The 21,294-nt window shown below is 45.1% G+C and overlaps 1 protein-coding gene across 1 annotated transcript; it reads left to right on the forward strand.

The window, feature by feature from the left end:
- Nucleotides 1-1,985: 1,985 nt before the first annotated feature.
- Nucleotides 1,986-19,295, forward strand: CZIB (CXXC motif containing zinc binding protein). The gene is made up of 8 exons (XM_040408160.1): nt 1,986-2,058; nt 5,074-5,157; nt 6,431-6,487; nt 6,676-6,757; nt 7,737-7,768; nt 14,163-14,240; nt 17,791-17,856; nt 19,026-19,295. The coding sequence occupies exons 1-8, from the start codon at nt 2,053-2,055 to the stop codon at nt 19,101-19,103; spliced, it is 483 nt and encodes a 160-aa protein (XP_040264094.1). The 5' UTR covers nt 1,986-2,052; the 3' UTR covers nt 19,104-19,295.
- Nucleotides 19,296-21,294: the final 1,999 nt, after the last annotated feature.

Raw genomic sequence — 21,294 nt, forward strand, 5'->3', positions numbered from 1 at the left:
GAAGCTAAAACGTGTACCTCCCCTGTTTGCGGCTTGCAGCTAGTACCGAGTTCTGGACTTACATGCAGCTTATTCACCAGACATCGTATTTACCTGATTGAGGAGCCGTGTGGTAGATCGGGTTTTGGCTTCGCAGCATTTGGCACTGTGCACCTGTTCAGAGGTATATGGCGAGCAACACTCCTGATGGATAAGACTGTCACCAGGCTCTAATGCTATGTGAACTGACCCTTAGGGCTCATGCACACGACCGTATGTGTTTTGCGGATCCGCAAAAAAAAGATGACGTCTGTATGGAATCCATAATTTTTTTTTGGTTCTATTGTAACAATGCCTATCCTTGTCCGCAAAAAAATGGAACGGACACGGAAAGCAAATACGTTCGTGTGCATGAGGCCTAAGGCTACATGCACACGAACGTTGTTTGTTTCCGTGTCCTTTCCGTTTTTTTTGTGGATAGGATGCGGACCCATTCATTTCAAAGGATCCGCAAAAAATGTGGACAGCACACAGTATGTCCGTTCTATAGCCCGGCAAAAAAAAGTAGAACATGTCCTATTCTTGTCCGTTTAAGGCTACTTTTACACTGGCGTTTTGGCTTTCCGTTTGTGAGATCCGTTCTGGGCTCTCACAAGCGGTCCAAAACAGATCAGTTTTGCCCTAATGCATTCTGAATAGAAAAGGATCCGCTCAGAATGCATCAGTTTGCCTCCGTTCCGCTTTTTGGTGTCCGTCTGACGAAACTAAGCCAAACGGATCCGTCCTGACACACAATGTAAGTCAATGGGGACGGATCCGTTTTCACTGACACAAACTGGCACAATAGAAAACGGATCCGTCCTCCATTGACTTTTAATGGTGTTCAAGACGGATCCGCACCAAATGCGAGTGAAAGTAGCCTTAGGCATTATTACAATGGATCCGCAAAAAAAAAACGGATGGCATACGGATGTCAATCGGTTTATTTTTGCGGACCGCAAAACACATACGGTCGTGTGCATGTAGCCTTACTTCTGTTTTTTTGCGGACCCGTTGAAGTGAATGCTTCCGCATACAGTCCGCAAAAAAACGGAACAGACACGGAAAGAAAATACGTTCATGTGCATGAGCCCTTAGGCCTCTTGCACACGAACGTGTGCGCCCCGTGGCTGTGCTGCGGCCAGCAAATTGCGGGCCACAATGCACGAACACCCACCGTGGGGCAGTCGCAGCGGATCGCGGCATCCATTCACTTGAATGGGTCCGCGATCCGGCCGTTCCGCAAAAAGATAGGACATGTTCTATCTTTTTGCAGAAAGGAAGTACGGGACGAAACCCCACGGAAGCACTCCGTAGTGCTTCTGTTCCGCATCTCCGGATTTGCGGACCCATTGAAGTGAATCTGTGATCGTGGAATGCACACAGAACGGTGCCCGTGTATTGCGGGTCCGCTATACGGCCACAGAGTGCACACGTTCGTGTGAAAGAAGCTTTAGGTGTATGTTCACAGCTCGGACCTTCACCCGAGGTAGTGGAGCGGGGCTTACCCCTCTGTGGATGGTATACTGTACCAAATCCACTCTGCTACATCTATGCAAAAATGTGACTAATGACATGTTCCTCCCATGCAGTAGTAGTCCGGGAGCAGGAAATCTGTGGTTTCTGTTGGTGAACTATTAGATACATTGGTACATAGGTAAACTGGTGTAAAGTAGAACTGACTTAGTTGCCCATAGCAGCCAATCAGAATCCTCCTTCATTTTGCAGAGCTCGCTTGAAAAATGAAAGGTAGAATCTGATTGGTTGCTATGGGCACTTAAGCCATTTCTACTTTACGCCCAGTATATTTATGATATTTCTGTCACACCATTCCAGATCCCCTCATGCAATCCAGTCCTGGTTATATCCTGGGGTTTTACTCGTCAACTCCTGGGCAATATCAAGTTACTAGCAGCAGGTGGCGATGTTGTGCCAGCTCTGTGCCTAACGGTCACGTGACGGTGCTTTTCCTTCAGCTCTTTACGACGTGTGTAGAATTAGTTCTGTGCCGTAAAGCACGCAACCGGTGACGTCATGGTGGTAAGTTCTCGATTAAGTTCCAGCCGCCATACAATGATCGGATGTCCATTTTTTTTGTAACGCAATAAGGCTCTGAAGCAGCGGTCTGCAGGAAGGGAGAGGGTTAAATATGCGTGCACGGTACATACTAGAGCGGCAGGGTCATGGAATATGCAGTAGGAGAGGCTGCACACTGCATAGCCTATTCGTTGTCATATATTTACCCAAAGAAATGCTCCTCTTGGCACATTGATCTCTGCCATCTGCTGCAAAACTAGGGCATGCTGGGAGTTGTAGTCTTGCTACAGCTGATGGTCACAGGTTGGGGACCAATACATGGATCATTTGGTCACAATAATCTGGTTGTAAATGAGAATGCAAATGTCATGGATGGCGCGGTGTCCTGCGCACCGATACTTTACGTATCACAGAATTGTATTCGGTCACATCAGTTTGCAGCACTGGAAAAGCTCTGCGAGTCCGAGCGCCATGCACCTCCTTAAAGGGGATGTGTCGAGATTCTTTTCACCCCATTGCAAACCAATTTTACTAGGGATGAGCGAATCGACTTCGGATGAAACACCCGAAGTCGATTCGCATAAAACTTTGTTCTAATATTGTACGGAGCAGGAGCTCCGTACAGTATTAGAATGTATTGGCTCCGATGAGCCGAAGTTATTGCTTTGCAAAGTTCCATTTGGAACGGAACCCGAGTTCGGGAAATGTTTTTTTTTTTTACAGTAGAAATCAATTTATGAAGTTATTACCCGAAGACTAAGCGAAGCAATAACTTCGGCTCATCGAAGCCAATACATTCTAGGAGCTCCGTACAGTATTGGAACGAAGTTTTACTGCGAATTGACTTCAGATGTTCTATCCGAAGTCAATTCGCTCATCCCTAAATTTCACCATTTTGGGTATACTTTTCTGAATATATCCATGTGTTCTGTCCATTTCTTCAGCAGGCAGATGTCCGGTCATCTTGGCAGATCCCCCCCCCCCCCCCCCCCCCCCCCCAAGCCATCTAGGGTTGACAGTCTCCTGCGTCCGCCACTGCCCCCTGTTTCGTGTGGAAAAACCGCAGTGTAATACAATACCAGCAAAGTGAATGAAATTAGACAAATCGCACGTACACTTTGCTTTTTTTTTATTCTGTGCGAAAATTTACCAGCCGTGCAAAGATCTGTGAACTAAAAACGACACATGCAGTCCTTGGTGTGGAAGCGAACACAAACCCGCATGGAAATCTGTCCGGATTTTCTGTTTTAAACCTGCCCCTGTGTGCGGGTAACCTTAGGGAGCTGCCACGCGGTTTATTTCATGGTGTTTATTTTTTTACTGACAAACCACATCCAAAAACAACAAAATGCATGTTTTTTTGGCATATTTGTAGCATTTTTGGCCAAATAGGTTTTAATGTTTTGTTTTTGTATTTTTTTACATAAAAAGTATGTGCTCACTAGGCTAAACTGAAATAAGTTCACCACGCTACTGCGGGCACCGCTGTCTTCTCAAACAACTGATTGGCGGGGGTCCCATGTGTCAGACCCCACTGATCAGATACTGATGATTAGGGATAAGCGAACTTCTGTCTTCAAATTCAGCGTTATTCAAGAATTCCGTTATGGATTCCGCCACCACAGAACCTAAGTTTTATGGTCCGTGGTAGCGGAATCCATAACGGAATTCTTAAAATAACCCAAACTTTGTACGCCAAACTTGAAAACAGAAGTTCGCTCAATCCTACTGATGACCTATCCAGAGGATAAGTGCACTCTTCTGTGGATCTGTATTATTAATAGCGATGTGGCACCTTCAATGCTGCGTCCTCTGCAGCCCTTTCCACCTCGCGGTGCTCGAATGTATCGCTGCCGCGTCGGACAACCTCACCATGTTGTTGTACCCACTTTTTGGAAATATTTTAGCATTTTTTACACCTCTCGCCCTAGGTTTCAAAAGTGAGCATGATTTTTTATGTTAATTAGCTGCACTCCAAAGTCGCAATCTCGCCCCACTAAGGAAGGGCAGGGGGAGTTTATGTAAAAAAGGCTGGAATAGACAAAGGTGTGAAGCCTAAAGATGCGCCGAATGTAACGAAAAACATGTGGCATTTGATGGGCGTCGCGTGTGAGGGCCGGATAGGATGCGGGTGCGTTGCGGGAAAATTCACAATTTTTCAGCGCAAATGCTAAACGTTTTGATGCGTTTTGCACGTGCGTGAGAAAAATCGGCATGTTTGGTACCCAGACCCGAACCTGGACTTCTTCACAGAAGTTCGGGTTTGGGATCGGTGTTGTGTAAATTTTATTATTTTCCCTTATAACAGAATGCTAAGTAAAAAGTCCATTGAGGGGTTAAAAATAATAAACAAATTTAACTCGCCCCATCCACTTGGTCGGGTAGCCGATCTCCTCTTCTTTCTTCAGGACCTGGGTAAAGGACCTTTGATGACGTCACTGCGCTCATCACATGGTCCATCACCATGGTGATGGATCATGTGATGAGCTCAGTGACGTCACTACAGGTCCTTTTCCTCCTGGGCATCAAAGAAAAAGACGGGCTGGGCGAACAAGTGGATTAAGGGGAGTTAAATTTTTTTAATTTTTTTTTAACCCCTCCAGCGCTATTGTACTATGCAGTCTGTATTCAGAATGCTATTATTTTCCCTTATAACCATGTTATAAGGGAAAATAATAATGATCAGGTCCCCATCCCGATCGTCTCCTAGCAACCGTGCGTGAAAATCGCACCGCATACGCACTTGCTTGCGGATGCTTGCGATTTTCACGCAGCCCTATTCACTTCTATGGGGCCTGCGTTGCGTGATAAACGCACAATATAGAGCATGCTGCGATTTTCACGCAACGCACAAGTGATGTGTGAAAATCACCGCTCATGTGCACAGCACCATAGAAATGAATGGGTCCGGATTCAGTGCGGGTGCAATGCGTTCACCTCACGCATAGCACCCGTGCGGAAATCTCGGCCGTGTGAAAGAGGCCTAAGTGTTCACCGTTTTCTCTTGTTTTCTTGTAGAAGTTTGCGTTACAGCTGAAGGCCAATCTAGAAAATATCACGAGGCTGCGGCCGCTGGGTGATGATTTCCGCTGGTTCCTGAAGGTGAGAGGACATTTTGCTTTTCCCTGCTATACAGTAATGCACGGGGTAACGGGGTGTGGACCGTGCTTAGATACAGGTGGCTGTAGATTTCTATAGGAAGTGATATTTAGGTACTACTATGTTGCTCTACTGTGGATTAATCTGTTATGTCCATTGGCGGGACAGTGATAGGGGAGTGTCTATGTTAGGCCCCTTTCACACGAGCGAGTTTTCCGTGCGGGTGCGATGCGTGACGTGAACGCATAGCACTGAATTCTGACCCATTCATTCATTTCAATCTTGACCCATTTTTCACGCATCAGTTCTGCTTTGCATGAGAATCACAGCATGTTCTATATTCTGTATATTCTTTTTCACGCAGCCTTGACCCCATAGAAGTGAATGGGGCTTCAGTGAAAAACGCATTTCATCCGGATGTCATCTGGATGCAGTCCGGATGCGATGCGTTTTTCGCTGATGGTTGTTAGGAGATGTTGTTTGTAAATCTTCAGGTTTTTTTTTTACACGCATGAAAAACGCATCAAAACTGCACCCTCATGGAAAACACTGAACGCAAATGCAGACAAAACGGACTAAACTTGCTTTCGAAATGGTGTGAGTTTCACTGAACGCACCCTGACACAATCCGTATCGTTCATGTGAAAGAGGCCTAAGGCTACCTTCACACCTGCACTTTCCCTTTCCGCTATTGAGATCCATCATGGGAACGGAGGAAGGAAAACGCTTCAGTTTTGTCCCCATTCATTGTCAACGGGGACGCAACACACCCGCCCGGCACCCCTATAGAAATGCCTATTCTTGTCCGCAAGCTACGGACAAGAATAGGACATGTTCTATCTTTTGCGGAGCTGCGGACCTGAAGATCGGGGCCGCGCTCTGCAAATGCGGATGCTGACAGCACACTGTGTGCTGTCCGCATCCATTCCGGCCCCATAGAAAATGAATGGGTCCGCACCCGTTCCGCAAAATTGCGGAACGGATGCGGACCCGTTTGCGGACGTAATAATGGAGCCTAAGTTCCACTCAAGTGAATAAGCTTTGACTGCAGTACCAAGCACAGCCACTATACGATGTACGGCACTGTGCTTGACATGCTGTGAGGAGGCCACAACGCTCACTGGAGCACCCCTGCCTATAGCTGATTGGGGTGGGGTCACCTGATATTGATGTGCTATTCCGAGGATAGGTCATCAATATGGTACACCTAGAAAACCCCCTCTAATAGCAATGACATTGATGTTATAACACTTTTTCCTTCTTCTCCCGCTTTTAGTTAAAATGTGGAAACTGTGGAGAAGTATCGGACAAGTGGCAGTATATCACATTGGTGGTGAGTGAGAATATATCTGTATTGGTATAATGATTCTGTATATCAGTGTTAGATTGAGGGCAAATTTGCGTTTTAACTAATGGTTTTGATGGTCAGGTGTGGATGAAGATGTTCTATAAATGTCATGGTCTGTTATGGATCTGGTCATTCACTTTCATTAGTTTGATCTTTCATGCGTTCACTCCTAGGACAGTGTCCCCCTGAAGGGTGGGAGAGGCAGCGCCAGTATGGTACAGAAGTGTAAGCTGTGCTCTCGGGAAAACTCCATAGGTGAGTCACAAATAAAGGGGTGAACTGCTTTAGGGCTCGTTCACACAAACGTTTTTTGCGTTCCGTATATGGAACCATTCATTTCAATGGTTCCGCAAGAAAAACGGAATGTTCCTTATTTTCGTTTTTCCTTTCCATTGAAAGATAGAACATGTCCTATTATTGCCTGCAAATCATGTTCCGTGGCACCATTCAAGTCGATGGGTCCGCAAAAAAAGAACAGAACACATACGGAATGTATGTTTTCCGTATCCATTCCGTTTTTGCGGAACCATCTATTGAAAACGTTATGCCCAGCCAAATTTTTTCTATGTAATTACTGTATACTGTATATGCCATACGGAAAATTGGAACGGAACCGGAAACACTACTGAAAAAAAAACTGAAAAACTGATCCGGAAAAAATGGGCCGCGAAACACTGAAAAAGACATACGGTCGTGTGAACGAGCCCTTAGACAGAGCTTCTTGGTTAGAAGGATCTTCCCCAGCAATCAGCCTTAGGGCTCATGCACACGGCCATTGTTTTAGTCCGCATCCGATCTGCATGCAGTGCTGCCTGCATCCTTATGTCCGTTCCACGGCCTTGCATTTTACGGACAAGGATAGGACTGTTCTATAGAGAGCAGGACGTTCCACTTTGCAAAATGCAGAACACACACGGCCGGTATCCTTGTTTTGCAGACTACAAAAACGGCTACAGCCGGGTGCATGAGCTCTTAATCGGAAAAGGAATTTGGCGGCAAGTTTTCCGTTTCCCTACAGCACCACCACAGGAGAAATGAAGCATTACACGGTTCCTATTAAAAACAATATGCTGTATGTGTAATGCATGGATGTTCCAGGTCCCCCAGAGTGGGAGATATTCTTTGTAGCTGTGCTAATAGATGAGATACCTGAATAGGAGACCACCTTCTGGTACATGATAATAGACAGACTGTATTAATCTGACCATTTCTCTTTTTTGTTTTTCTTGCATAGATATTTTGGGTCCCTCGATGCAGCCGTACAATGTAAGTGACTTTAAGCATACCTAACCTTTCAACAAACTTTGCATTAATTAATAGTACAGTGCATTTGCATGAGGGATAACACTATTTCTGGCCAATATATCACTTGCATCTTGCATTTCTTAGTAGTTTTCCTCTGTGCATGCCGAATGTCTGGTTTGCAGTTCTCTCAGGCATGGTGAGTGGAGGCTAGCTGCATCCACTGCACACAGAAAGTAAAGGAGAACCCGCTTCCTAATCTTCTCTTACTGAACTTTCTATGTAGCTTCAGTCGTCTCTTTTAGGGATGAGCAAATCGACTTCGGATGAAACATCCGAAGTCGATTCGCATAAAACTTGGTTCTAATACTGTACGGAGCAGGAGCTCCATAAAGTATTAGAATGTATTGGCGCGGCATGTAGGGAGGATGCTGATACTCGCGCTCCCGGACGAGAATCCTGCAAATCCTCCTGCATCCACACAACATCGTACAGAACAAGTCCCCTGAACGACGATATTGAGTACGGGAGACCGGAGCAGCCAGGAACGAGCAGTATGACGCGCCAGAGTAAGAAGGAGAAGGAGGGGAGGGAGAGCGGACCTGCAGTGCGGATGAGGCAAGATGGCTCTTTAGCAGGGATAAGGGCAGCGGAGGTGGCAGCGCGACTGGAGTAGTTTGCTAGAGTGGCTCCTGCAGATGCCCCAAGTGTCCTTGAGAAATGACAGAGGGGAGACACTGGACTTTTGGTGCATCATCCTCTTACCAACTGCAATAACAGTCCAGAAAGTACAGTGGGCCAGGTGGCAGACGAAGAGGCCACAATAGTGCAGTACCAGCACAAGAAATAATGAACCCAGAATTGCAGATGTCTTCAAAGCGGTCACCAACTGCGGCGCTGCGCTTGTTGGGGAACTTACAAGAGAATATGTCTTTCATTAGACACGACTTAAGGAAGGTCTCTGAGAGAATTAAAGAAGTAGAAGACCGGGTCAGCTGCTTGGAAGATGCAGTACCTCCTCTAAGAAAAGACCTAGGAAAAGTCGCCCACGATGTCTCATATCTGCTAAGCAAGGCTGATGATCTAGAAAACAGACTCCGCAGGAATAATCTGCGCCTTGTGGGTATACCAGAACAAACGCTGTAGTCTTTTTTGAGCAGTGGCTGACTGCAAAGTTTGGAAAAGACTCTGTCTAATATGTTTGCTATTGAAAGAGCTCACAGAGTGCCCTTCCGGTCACCACCACCAGGGGCTCCTCCAAGACCGATCCTGATCAAGCTGCTGCAATTCAAAGATGGAGACACCATTCTGCGTTAATCCAGGGATCACACGGATTTATTAATAGATCGCAAGAGGTTCTTTTGGAAACAAAAGTACTTTGAGGAGGGAGAAAGTGTGGGACACATGCTGGCTACTATTATTAGGGCTCGACAGGGTTCTTCCTATATAGGGTGTATCCGAGATACGATGGGCGATTGGATAACGGAAAGTCCAGGCACACTCAAGGTATTCAGTGATTACTATAAACAATTATATTCCACTAGATTGCAGCGTAGTGAAAGTGAGATTCAGAACTTTCTCGCGCCTCTGAGACTGACAGAAGAACAGAGAGCAAGCCTTGAAGAACCGCTAAGCTTAGAAGAGCTTGAGGAGGGGGTGAAGGGACTTCAAAATGAGAAGACTCCAGGGTCAGATGGCATACCAGGGGAATTCCTAAAGAAATATAAGGATTTTGTATTCCCACAACTTTTGGCAGAAACAATAGGCAAATTACCTGACTCCATGGGAGAGGCAATAATAATAGTGTTGCCTAAACCTGGTAAAGATCCTACCTGTCCGGCCCATATCCTTGCTATGTACAGATGTCAAACTTTTGGCCAAAGTCTTGGCTAATAGATCAGTGAGAGTGATCCTTAACCTGGTTCATGGTGATCAAAGTGGCTTCATGCCGGGTAAGTCTACAGCCATTAATATCAGGAGACTATATCTCAATCTGTCTAGAAGTGAGATGGGGGTCGCGCAATTCATTCACTCGACGCTGCAAAGGCGTTTGACAGCGTTGAGTGGAAGTTCTTGTGGGGGGTGATGGAGGTGATGGGTTTTGGCCCTAATTTTTTTTCTTGGATAAAATTGTTGTATGGCCAACCAAGGGCCCGTATACGAACAAACGGGTTGCTATCTGATGCATTCGCCTTGCAGAGGGGCACAAGACAGGGTTGTCCCTTGTCACCCATGCTCTTTGCGCTGGCTCTAGAACCCTTGGCCCTGATGATACGTATGGACCCCAAAGTGATGGGTCTAACATATGGAAGTATAAAGGAAAAAATAGCGCTTTACGCTGACGACATGTTGCTATTCTTAGGTAATGTAAAACAATCACTGCCACATGTGATGAAACGAATTACGGTTTACGGTACTTATTCTAGGCCTATTGCACACAACTGTGGCTTTTTTTTAGTATTTAGCGGTCTGCAAAAAAACAGATCCACAAAAAATACGGATGACTTCCGTGTGCATTCCGTTTTTTGCAGAACGGAACAGCTGGCCCCTAATAGAACAGTCCTATCCTTGTCCGTTATGCGGACATAATAGGACATGTTCTATCTTTGAACGGAAATACGGAAACAGAATGCATACGGAGTACATTCCGTTTTGTTTTTTTTGCGGACCCATTGAAATGAATGGTTCCGTATACGGAACGCAAAAAACGGAACGTAAACGGGAAAAAATAACTTTTGTGTGCATGAGGCCTTAGACCCTGTGACTGAATCTCTCAAAGAGAAGATAGCCCCCTTACAAATAGATACAACCTTTAAATATTTAGGGGTGCAGGTATCGTCTAGACCGCAAGAATATCTTAATATGAACTTGTTTCCATTACTTGACAGAAGCACTAAGAAAGTAGCCAGTTGGTGTAAACTGCCGCACTCAGTTATAGGACGAGCAAACTTAGTTAAGATGGTGCTGATGCCACAGTTCCTCTATATACTGCATAATAGTCCTGTGTGGATACCTATAGGTCTGTTTAGATCCCTGATATGGAACAAAAATATCTCAGAGAAACCGTTTAGAAACTCTACAAAGAGATAAGGACAATGGGGGGGCTTAGCGATTTCTAACCCATGGTTGTACACTGCTCAAAAAAATAAAGGGAACACTTAAACAACACAATGTAACTCCAAGTCAATCACACTTCTGTGAAATCAAACTGTCCACTTAGGAAGCAACACTGAGTGACAATCAATTTCACATGCTGTTGTGCAAAAGGGATAGACAACAGGTGGAAATTATAGGCAATTAGCAAGACACCCCCAATAAAGGAGTGGTTCTGCAGGTGGTGACAACAGACCACTTCTCAGTTCCTATGCTTCCTGGCTGATATTTTGGTCACTTTTGAATGCTGGCGGTGCTTTCACTCTAGTGGTAGCATGAGACGGAGTCTACAACCCACACAAGTGGCTCAGGTAGTGCAGCTTATCCAGGATGGCACATCAATGCGAGCTGTGGCAAGAAGGTTTGCTGTGTCTGTCAGCGTAGTGTCCAGAGCATAGAGGCGCTACCAGGAGACAGGCCAGTACATCAGGAGACGTGGAGGAGGCCGTAGGAGGGCAACAACCCAGCAGCAGGACCCCTACCTCCGACTTTGTGCAAGGAGGAACAGGAGGAGAACTGCCAGAGCCCTGCAAAATGACCTCCAGCAGGCCACAAATGTGCATGTGTCTGCTCAAACGAAACAGACTCCATGAGGGTGATATGAGGGCCCGACGTCCACAGGTGGGGGTTGTGCTTACAGCCCAACACCGTGCAGGACGTTTGGCATTTGCCAGAGAACACCAAGATTGGCAAATTCGCCACTGGCGCCCTGTGCTCTTCACAGATGAAAGCAGGTTCACACTGAGCACATGTGACAGACGTGACAGAGTCTGGAGACGCCGTGGAGAACGTTCTGCTGCCTGCAACATCCTCCAGCATGACTGGCATTGGGTCAGTAATGGTGTGGGGTGGCATTTTTTTGGAGGGCCGCACAGCCCTCCATGTGCTCGCCAGAGGTAGCCTGACTCCTATTAGGTACCGAGATGAGATCCTCAGACCCCTTGTGAGACCATATGCTGGTGCGGTTGGCCCTGGGTTCCTCCTAATGCAAGACAATGCTAGACCTCATGTGGCTGGAGTGTGTCAGCAGTTCCTGCAAGGCGAAGGCATTGATGCTATGGACTGGCCTGCCCGTTCCCCAGACCTGAATCCAATTGAGCACATCTGGGACATCATGTCTCGCTCTATCCACAAACGTCACGTTGCACCACAGACTGTCCAGGAGTTGGCAGATGCTTTAGTCCAGGTCTGGGAGGAGATCCCTCAGGAGACCGTCCGCCACCTCATCAGGAGCATGCACGGGCGTTGTAGGGAGGTCATACAGGCACGTGGAGGCCACACACACTACTGAGCCTCATTTTGACTTGTTTTAAGGACATTACATCAAAGTTGGATCAGCCTGTAGTGTGTTTTTCCACTTTAATTTTGAGTGTGACTCCAAATCCAGACCTCCATGGGTTGAAAATTTTGATTTTCATTTTTTTATTTTTGTGTGATTTTGTTGTCAGCACATTCAACTATGTAAAGAACAAAGTATTTCAGAAGAATATTTAATTAATTCAGATCTAGGATGTGTTATTTTTGTGTTCCCTTTATTTTTTTGAGCAGTGTACTTTCTAGCCGCACAAGCCCAACAGTGTAAAACTTGGGGTCAACTGGACAGCCTGGGTCCGGTGGGCGAGTTGGTGTCTTATTTGATGGGAGGGAGGCCACCTGGATATATACTAGAAATTGGCTCGGTAATACGTCTCCCTGACAATATCCCAAGTATACATCTCATCTGCTAAGTTTGGCAGAAATTGAAAGACATCACGAAACTTTCGGGATGTCATGGCCTTACTCCACTCTGAAATAATCAAAACTTGTCAGAATTTTTGGGTTAGCTTATTGTAAAAGTTCTGTCTTTGACAATTGCTGTCCACAACTGGGTATATATTTATCTTTACAAATGACAATGTGCTACTGTCTTTTTTATTTATTTCTTGTTTATGTATAAAACCAAGAAAATCAATAAAAATTTATTGATAAAATAAAAAAAAGAATGTATTGGCTCCAATCAGCCAAAGTTATTGCTTCGCGAAGTGTCGCGAGACTTCGCAAAATGTAAAAAAACATTTCCCGAACTCTGGTTCGGTCCCAAGTGGTACCTTGGAACCGAACCCGGGTTCGGGAAATGTTTTTCTACAGTACAAATTAATTTGCGAAGTCTCGCAGCAATAACTTCAGCTCATCGGAGCCAATACATTCTAATACTGTACGGAGCTCCTGCTCCGTACAGTGTTAGGCCTCTTTCACACGACCGTTTTTTTTTTCCCCGTTTGCGGGCCATGTTTTGCATTCCGTGTTCGGAACTATTCATTTCAATGGTTCCGCAAAAAAAAACAGAATGTACTCCGTATGATTTACGTTTCTGTATTTCCGTTCCGTTGAAAGATAGAACATGTCCTATTATTGCCCGCAAATCACGTTCCGTGGCTCCATTCAAGTCAATGGGTCCGCAAAAAAAAACAGAACACATACGGAATGTACTCTGTATGTCTTCCGTATCCGTTCCTTTTTGCGGAACCATCCATTGAAAATTTTATGCCCAGCCCAATTTTTTCTATGTGATTACTGTATATGCCATACGGAAAAACAAACGGAAACAAAATAACGGAACAACGGATCCGTGAAAAACGGACCGCAAAATACTGAAAAAGCCATACGGTCGTGTGAAAGAGGCCTCAGAGCGAAGTTTTATCCGAAGTCGATTCGCTCATCCCTAGTTTCTTTGTGTCTCTTCCACAGTCCCATCTCATTCAGCTCCTGCTTACTCCTCCCCTCTTCATAGTTTTGCATTGACGTGTAATATGATGCTTCAGTGGAGTTGATCCGTCCTGGACAGATTCAAAACATATTTCAAACAGAAAAGGAATTAGCGAGGGAGGGGTAAATGGCTGACAGCATGAGACATCCTAAGGATAGGTCATCAATATCTCTAACCCGGCCAACCCCTTTAAGCCATCTGGTTAGGAAGGCAAAGATCACTACCTGTATGTAATGCTGCATTCACACGTCAGTGTTTTTCATCAGTGATTTTGAGCCAATACCAGGTGCGGCTCTAAACACAGATCAGGTGCAGATCTTTCCCTTATACCTGATCTCTGTGGAGGCTCCGATCCTGGTTTTGGCTCACAATCACTGATGGAAATCACTGACCGGAACACTGACGTGTGAATGAGGCTTAACAAGTGTTAATTCTATAGGACTTCATTCATACTTTACCTGAGTGCTCTCAGTTTCACCTCTCCTGTAATATTTCCGTTCTGCCCTTTATCATATTTAGGCTGAAGACAGTGAACGCTTTAAAACTATAGTGGAATTTGAGTGTCGGGGGCTGGAGCCAGTCGATTTTCAACCTCAGGTAAACTGTGATACGTTTGTTGGTGGTGACATTGGTTCTTTCCATCTCTTATTTGTCATTCAAATGGATCACATAATCTCTGTTAAACTATTTGGCCCATTGTGAAAGTCAAGCTAATGAATGCAGCATGTATGGCAGCTTTTCGCAGACTTTACAACATGTGATGATGGTCCGCTGAGCTCCAGATCCTCTGCATTGTCAGAGACTATAAACATGACATTCTGGCTGCCTGCAGTCACCACTAGAGGGAGCTCTCTGCAGCGTTCTATGCGGTACACCTAAGCAATACAGGATACCGCCTGGTGATGCCTGCAGACAGCCAACAGTGTTATGTTCTAGATCTATATCTATGCAAGGGATTTGGAGCTTTGTGTCAGAAAAGCAGAACCCTCACCACCTAAAAAGGTTATGGTGTTAAAAGGTGGACACTTGTAATAACCCTTTTGCTGCCATGGCAGTTTTTAAAACGTTTGACAAAGAAAAATAAAACCTGAATTGTAACATAATAAAATCATAATACACTACCGTACCTATCTATTTTCTGAATTTGGACACCCAGCACTTTTTACTTCTGGATTACTTTATCAAAGTTTTACATTTTGTAAGAAATGGATGCAGCTTCATAATTATTTGGCAAAAATTCTAAACCCAAGGCACACGACACTCCCTAATAATAAAGTTTAGGATGTGTAGAGTTTATACAGGTCCCTTGTGCCTACACCTCTGTCTGCCTGCACATATTATCACTAGGGATGAGCGAATCGACTTCGGATGACACATCCGAAGTAGATTCGCATAAAAGTTTGTTCCAATAATGTACGGAGCAGGAGCTCCGTACAGTATTAGAATGTATTGGCTCCGATGAGCCGAAGTTATTGCTTCGCGAAGTCTCACGAGACTTTGGGTAATAACTTTATAAATTAATTTGTACTGTAAAAAACATTTCCCGAAATCGGGTTCGGTTCCAACTGGTAGATTGGAACTGAACCCAAGTTTGGTCAATAGTTTTTTACAGTACAAATTAATTTATAAAGTTATTACCCAAAGTCTCGTGAGACTTCGCGAAGCAATAACTTCGGCTCATCGGAGCCAATACATTCTAATACTGTACGGAGCTCCTGCTCCGTACATTATTGGAACAAACTTTCATGCAAATCTACTTCGGATGTTGCATCCGAAGTCAATTCGCTCATCCCTAATTATCACAATCGCCAGAACTCAATCGAACAGGGATCAGCAACCTCCCGCACTCCAGCTGCTCTAAACTACAACTCCCAGAATCCTCCTTTCACTTTTATAGGAGTTACAAGAACAGCCGAGTGCATGCTGGGAGTTGTAGTTTCACAGCAGCTGGAGGGCTGAAGGTTGCCGATCCCTGGAATAGAGCGGAAATGTCTGTGATCCAGATGCCGGTAGATACCCAAGTCCCAGTGTCTTTAACATGGGAACAACGACCAAAAATCTCAACATCATGAAAGTGAATATGGTCGAATTGCAACACACAAGTTAGTAAAACATTCAGCTTGTCTGCTGCAACTAGCGGGTCACAATGAGACAACATTCGCCTTTATTACATTGCGATGTAGCATCGCCATACTGCAATTTATGGCCACATGAAAACTGAAGTCTTTCCTGGGACAATGTCTGGTATCACAGCTCATTCACAGTTTATGTTTTGGAACTTAATTGGGGGTTCCCTGGAAGATACAGTTTATTTCCCATTAGGAGGGGGGGGTCCTCCATGGTGAAAAGTTGGGAATTACTGGTGTACGGCCAGTTTGAGTAACTATCGTTACCCATACTCCTGAGTGTACCGTATCCCTCCTGACGACTCCTTAAATGGGTTTTGTCATTTCCGCAAGTGGCATTTATCATGTAGAGAAAGTTAATACAAACCACTTACTAATGTATTGTGATTGTCCATGTTGCCTCCTTTGCTAGCTGGATTCATTTTTCCATCACATTATACACTGCTCGTTTTCATGGTTACAGACCACCCTGCAATCCATCAGTGGTGGTCGTGCTTGCACACTATAGGAAAAAGTTCCTGCCTCTCTGGTGATCGGGACCGCGGGAGCCCATATAGGCTGGTGCTTTTTTTTATAGTATGCAAGTAAGGCGACGCCGAGGATATACGGTCTTGAGCAAAAGGCCTTATAGTGGAAAAAAAAAAAACATAATGGGGGCGTCCGATGTGCAACAATGATTAAATTATTAGCGCTGGTCGTGCTTGCACACTATGGGAAAAAGCACCAGCCTATGCGCGCTTCCGTAGTCTCGGCCACCAGAGAGGCCGGCGCTTTTTCCTACAGTGTGCAAGCAGGACCACCACTGATTGATTACAGGGTGGTCGTAACCATGGAAACGAGTAGTGTATAATGTGATAGAAAAATGTATCCAGCCAGCAAAGGAGGCAATATGGACAATTACAATACATTAGTAAGTGCCTTGTATTAACTTTCTCTACATGATAAATGCTATTTGCTGAAGTGACACAAGCCCTTTAAGGTCCCTGTAGACGGGACGATACAGCAGGTAATTGTCAGGAGGGAAGCGATCCTTCACGGCAATCGTCAGCTGAGGAGAGCGCTGCCTTTTCATGCAGTGATCTCCTCCACAGTATGGGGAGTAGTGATCGCCAATGTCATCGCTCTTCCCCATACTGACCCTTTGTTTGCCGGCAGCAGACCGTGTTTACACAGCACGATCTGCTGCCGGCAAACAATAATTTTTGTGTCTGCTCAAATGATCAACTATCCGATTAAAGGGCGTTTCGCTCGTTCATCGTGTGTTCGACAGCACTTTTACACCGTCAGATAATTGCCGATTGTTCCTATGAAAACTTATTAGCAATTATCTGGCGGATTCTCAGCCGGTGTGAAGGGCTCTTTACACACGCACTCTTGGATCAGCCCGACGTTCATGTGTTTTTGATGAGGAGAAGGTAAACTGCAGCTAGAGGTGTCTGGCAGCAATTATTATCTCCCCTGGGAAGAAAGGAGCAGACATGTTGAAATCCAGATGCCTGTTTACTCTTATTTTCTAACATCTGCCATCAGGGTGGTCTAGCGACCAACTTTACACATTTGATGGTCAACAGATGATGCGTTTGGTTTATAATGACGCTTCTTTTGTTGTACTTTTTAAGTCCGGTTTGTCCTAATCTCTTTAGTAGATTACAGATGAGTCACAGCGCAGGTCTCATGTAACTGGTGACGGACTGTTATGTAAAAGGGAACACTCACAGGGATTGAAAATCAATATACCTAACCAGGGTTACACAACGTCCTTATCTATTCACCGCCAGATGGTCACACACATAATGGCAGACATATAGAATTGACAATCAGTGCTTGCACACCGCTGCTCCATTCATTCTCCATGAGCGGTGTACTAGCCCATCTCCGGTGCAGTGCACTATGTCCCGGGACCCCTCGGTGGGGATCCCAGCAGTCAGACCCTCAGCGATCAGTTATCCCTTATTCTGTGGATAAGAACAACCCCTTTCAACAGATGTAAGTGACAGCTTCTTTGTATAATCTTCCTGCAGGCTGGATTTGCTGCAGAAGGGGCAGAAACAGGGACTCCTTTCAATGAGATCAACCTGCAAGAAAAGGTTTGTGTTTTGCGGCACATGATGTACCAAACACATTGTAAGTTATCGAATTTGCTTATAGGAAATAAGGAGAAACAGAATTGCACCACTGGGCACCCCGAGCAGGAACCCCTTCCTCTATGGCATATGCCCTGATATGGAAAGGGTTATGTAGATGAGACCATTAAAGGGGTATCCCTCCCCATCTATAACATTTATGGCATTGTAAGCTCTTGCGGGCATGCAGTACCATGGAATTAATAACAGTAATTTATGTCTTCTCCATTCACTGCTATTGGAACAGCGCTTGCTTGGCTATTTTCAGAAGTGCCACATCAGTGGATGGAGAGTAAGGCCTTTTTCACACGGGCGTCGCGTGTGAGGGCTGGACAAGATGCGGGTGCGTTGCGGGAAAATGAGCGATTTTTCTGTGATGACTTCCTGCCGCACTGCGGGTCACAGCGCAGCGCGGCATCTCCTGGTTTCTACTGTCTTTCAACTCGTCCCTGCACCCGCCCCCCTCATACATATTCTCCGGCCGCACATCGTCCACTCCCCCTATCGATCCGCCCCCCTCATACATATCCCGCTTCCAGCAGCACATATTCCTCCCCCATATTTACACCGATAAACTCCTCCTAGCTCTGTCCTCATTCTGCCTCTATTCATTAGACCAGGCATCCTCAAACTGCAGCCCTCCAGCTGTTATAAAACTACAACTCCCACAATGCCCTGCTGTAGGCTGTTTGGGCATGCTGGGAGTTGTAGTTTTGCAACAGCTGGAGGGCCGCAGTTTGAGGATGCCTGCATTAGAAAGATCCATGCCCAGTGACGTCACCGGACCAGAGGGGCGTGGCTTAACGCTATGTCTGCAAGCCTAGTTACCGCCACTCCGTGCGCTCTGCATAATGAGTTAGACTGACGGTGACGTCACCGGGCTCCCTGCGAAGCCGGAAGAAGAGGACCCGGTACGTCACTCATTTTACAAAAATAGTCACTTCCGGCCAATAACTTGCAGTATCAAAACGGGGCTTCAGAAATATGTGGTGCAGGTAGGACATGCATGTGTGACATATGTATGTCACTCTGGTACTAATACAACAATGTCCCCAATCCCGGACAACCCCTTTAAATCATTGTTAGAAAATGTGTATTATTTTAATGACTGTCAGTCGTTTGTGCTCCCACAGGACTGGACAGATTATGATGAAAAGGCACAAGAATCTGTGGGGGTCTACGAGGTGACGCATCAGTTTAAGAAGTGCTAACACCATCTTATATGTCCTGTTGGTCCAGGGGTTGGCGATCGGGTCAAGAACCAATACACAGACTTTTTGTTACACACCATATACAGACATTGCCAAAACTTCTACGTTCAGCCCTGCAACTTACAAGTGTAAATAAATTGTGGATCTGATTATTAAAAATATTTAAAAGTTGAATAAAATTGTTGAAACGTTTTCTTTGTATTTGGACAGACTGTACATTTTACCCTTTTTACATGGGCGGACGCAGCACGTTGATCAGCACCTGTTTACATGTGGCAATCATCATGAGTATGGGGACGGCCGGTCAGAACGTATTGGCAGTAGCACATCCCATTTAGACAAGGCGATGATGTGCTGCTGACAAACGACATGGCACGTACACCTATTCTTGAAGATTTTATATATTTTTTTAACTTTCCTAGTGTTCAACAAATCTTCACTGATTGAATTGGCCCTAAAAAAAAGTCAGGGTAAAGTTGTATTTCCTATCCCATTCCCCCGTTTCAGCACTGCTAATTCCCCTTTATGCTTTTAGGTGCTTCATAGCTTTGGACACACCAGTCAAGGTCCAAGCTCATATTCTTAGCCACTTTAGAATTTTTTTTTTTTGTCATGTGCAATCATTTTCGGTGGATTTCCCCTTTAAAAAAATTAAAGTGTCTATAAATGGCTTACATCTAGCTGTTTTCCTATCACTACGGGCCTGTAGCTATCAGTCGGTTTGGTACTCTGCCCTGACATACTCCAGCAGTAGAAGATCTGACCAAAGTCCATGTACAATTTTTCTAGTACAGGGATCAGCAACCTTCGGCACTCCAGCTGTTGTGAAACTACAACTCCCAGCATGCACACGACCGTATGTATTTTGCAGTTCGCAAAATATACGGATGACATCCGTGTGCATTCCATATTTTGCGGAACGGAACAGCTGGCCCCTAATAGAACAGTCCTACCCTTGTCTGTAATAGGACATGTATTTTTTTTTTTTTTTTTTTGCGGAACGGAAATACAGAAACGGAATGCACATGGAGTATCTTCTGGTTTTTTTGCAGGCCCATTGAAGTGAAAAAAACGGAAGGGACACGGAAAGAAAATCGTTTGTGTGCATGAGCCCTTACTTGGCAATTTTTGCATCTCCCATAGAAGTGAAAGGAGGATTCTGGGAGTTGTAGTTTCAGAACAGCTTGAGTGCCAGAGGCTGCTGATCCCTGTTCTAGTACAACACGTGAGCTCAGCAGGACACGCTTTCTGATGGCGCATTTGCAGGCAATTATTGGAAAGGAACTGCTTCTTCCTGATAATTGCCTGCTCCTCAGAAGAGGTGGAAGTTGGATTTACATGCAACAATTACCTCTGGTGTATGGGGACAAGCAATTGTTACTGCAATTACTCATCTTTAGGGCTTAAGCACACAACCGTATGTATTTTGAGGTCTGCAAAAACAAACAAAAAACAGACGACTTTCGTGTTGCATTTTTTTTTTGCGGATCCCTTGTAACAATGCAACAAATTTTTTTTTGCGGAACAGACATATGCACACGGAGTCATTTCCGTTCTTTTCCAAGCCCCATTGAAATGGATGGTTCCGCATACGGACCTGTAAAAAAAAAAAAAAAAAAAAACAGAAGAAAAATATGTTTGTGTGTATGGCTGAAACGATTACTCCATTGAATAGAGTAATTCGATACAAAGAAAATCAGCGTCGCTTCACTCAGCATCGAGGATTCCTTTGTGTTATGTGACCACAGAGCAGGAGTGAAGCGCTTGCTATTACTCACCGCTCCGTGGTCGTCCGCCCTGCACCGCACTGTATCCTGACACATCGTCAGGTCATAGTGCGCACTTACGTGCACTATGACCCGACACTGTCTGAGGTCAGGATGACAGTGCAGCACGCAGAGAAGATGGAGGAGCTGTGGAGCGGCGCCCCTTACAGGAGGTAAGTATTTTTTAAAGGGTGGATGGGGGGCAGCTGGTGGCTGAGGAGTTTTTATTGAAAACATTTTTAATAAATTTTAATTAGTTTTTTGTTATTAGAGTACTTGATTAATCATTGGATTAATCAATAGAATACTCAATTACAAAAATAGTCTATAGCTGCAGCCCTATTCGTGTGCAGGAGCCCTTATATAGATTGTTTCTGATCAGCAGAATGTATTGTGTAAAAAGGGATCTGCTGCCCAGAAACTAT

Source organism: Bufo bufo, chromosome 9, assembly GCF_905171765.1.
Source record: "Bufo bufo chromosome 9, aBufBuf1.1, whole genome shotgun sequence".
Taxonomy (NCBI): domain Eukaryota; kingdom Metazoa; phylum Chordata; class Amphibia; order Anura; family Bufonidae; genus Bufo; species Bufo bufo.

Excerpts from the sequence above, each read along its gene's own strand:
- CZIB (XM_040408160.1), top strand. Across the intron at positions 6,758-7,736 it reads CTCTCGGGAAAACTCCATAG|ATATTTTGGGTCCCTCGATG; the intron begins GTGAGTCACAAA and ends TTTCTTGCATAG. Across the intron at positions 14,241-17,790 it reads CAGTCGATTTTCAACCTCAG|GCTGGATTTGCTGCAGAAGG; the intron begins GTAAACTGTGAT and ends ATCTTCCTGCAG.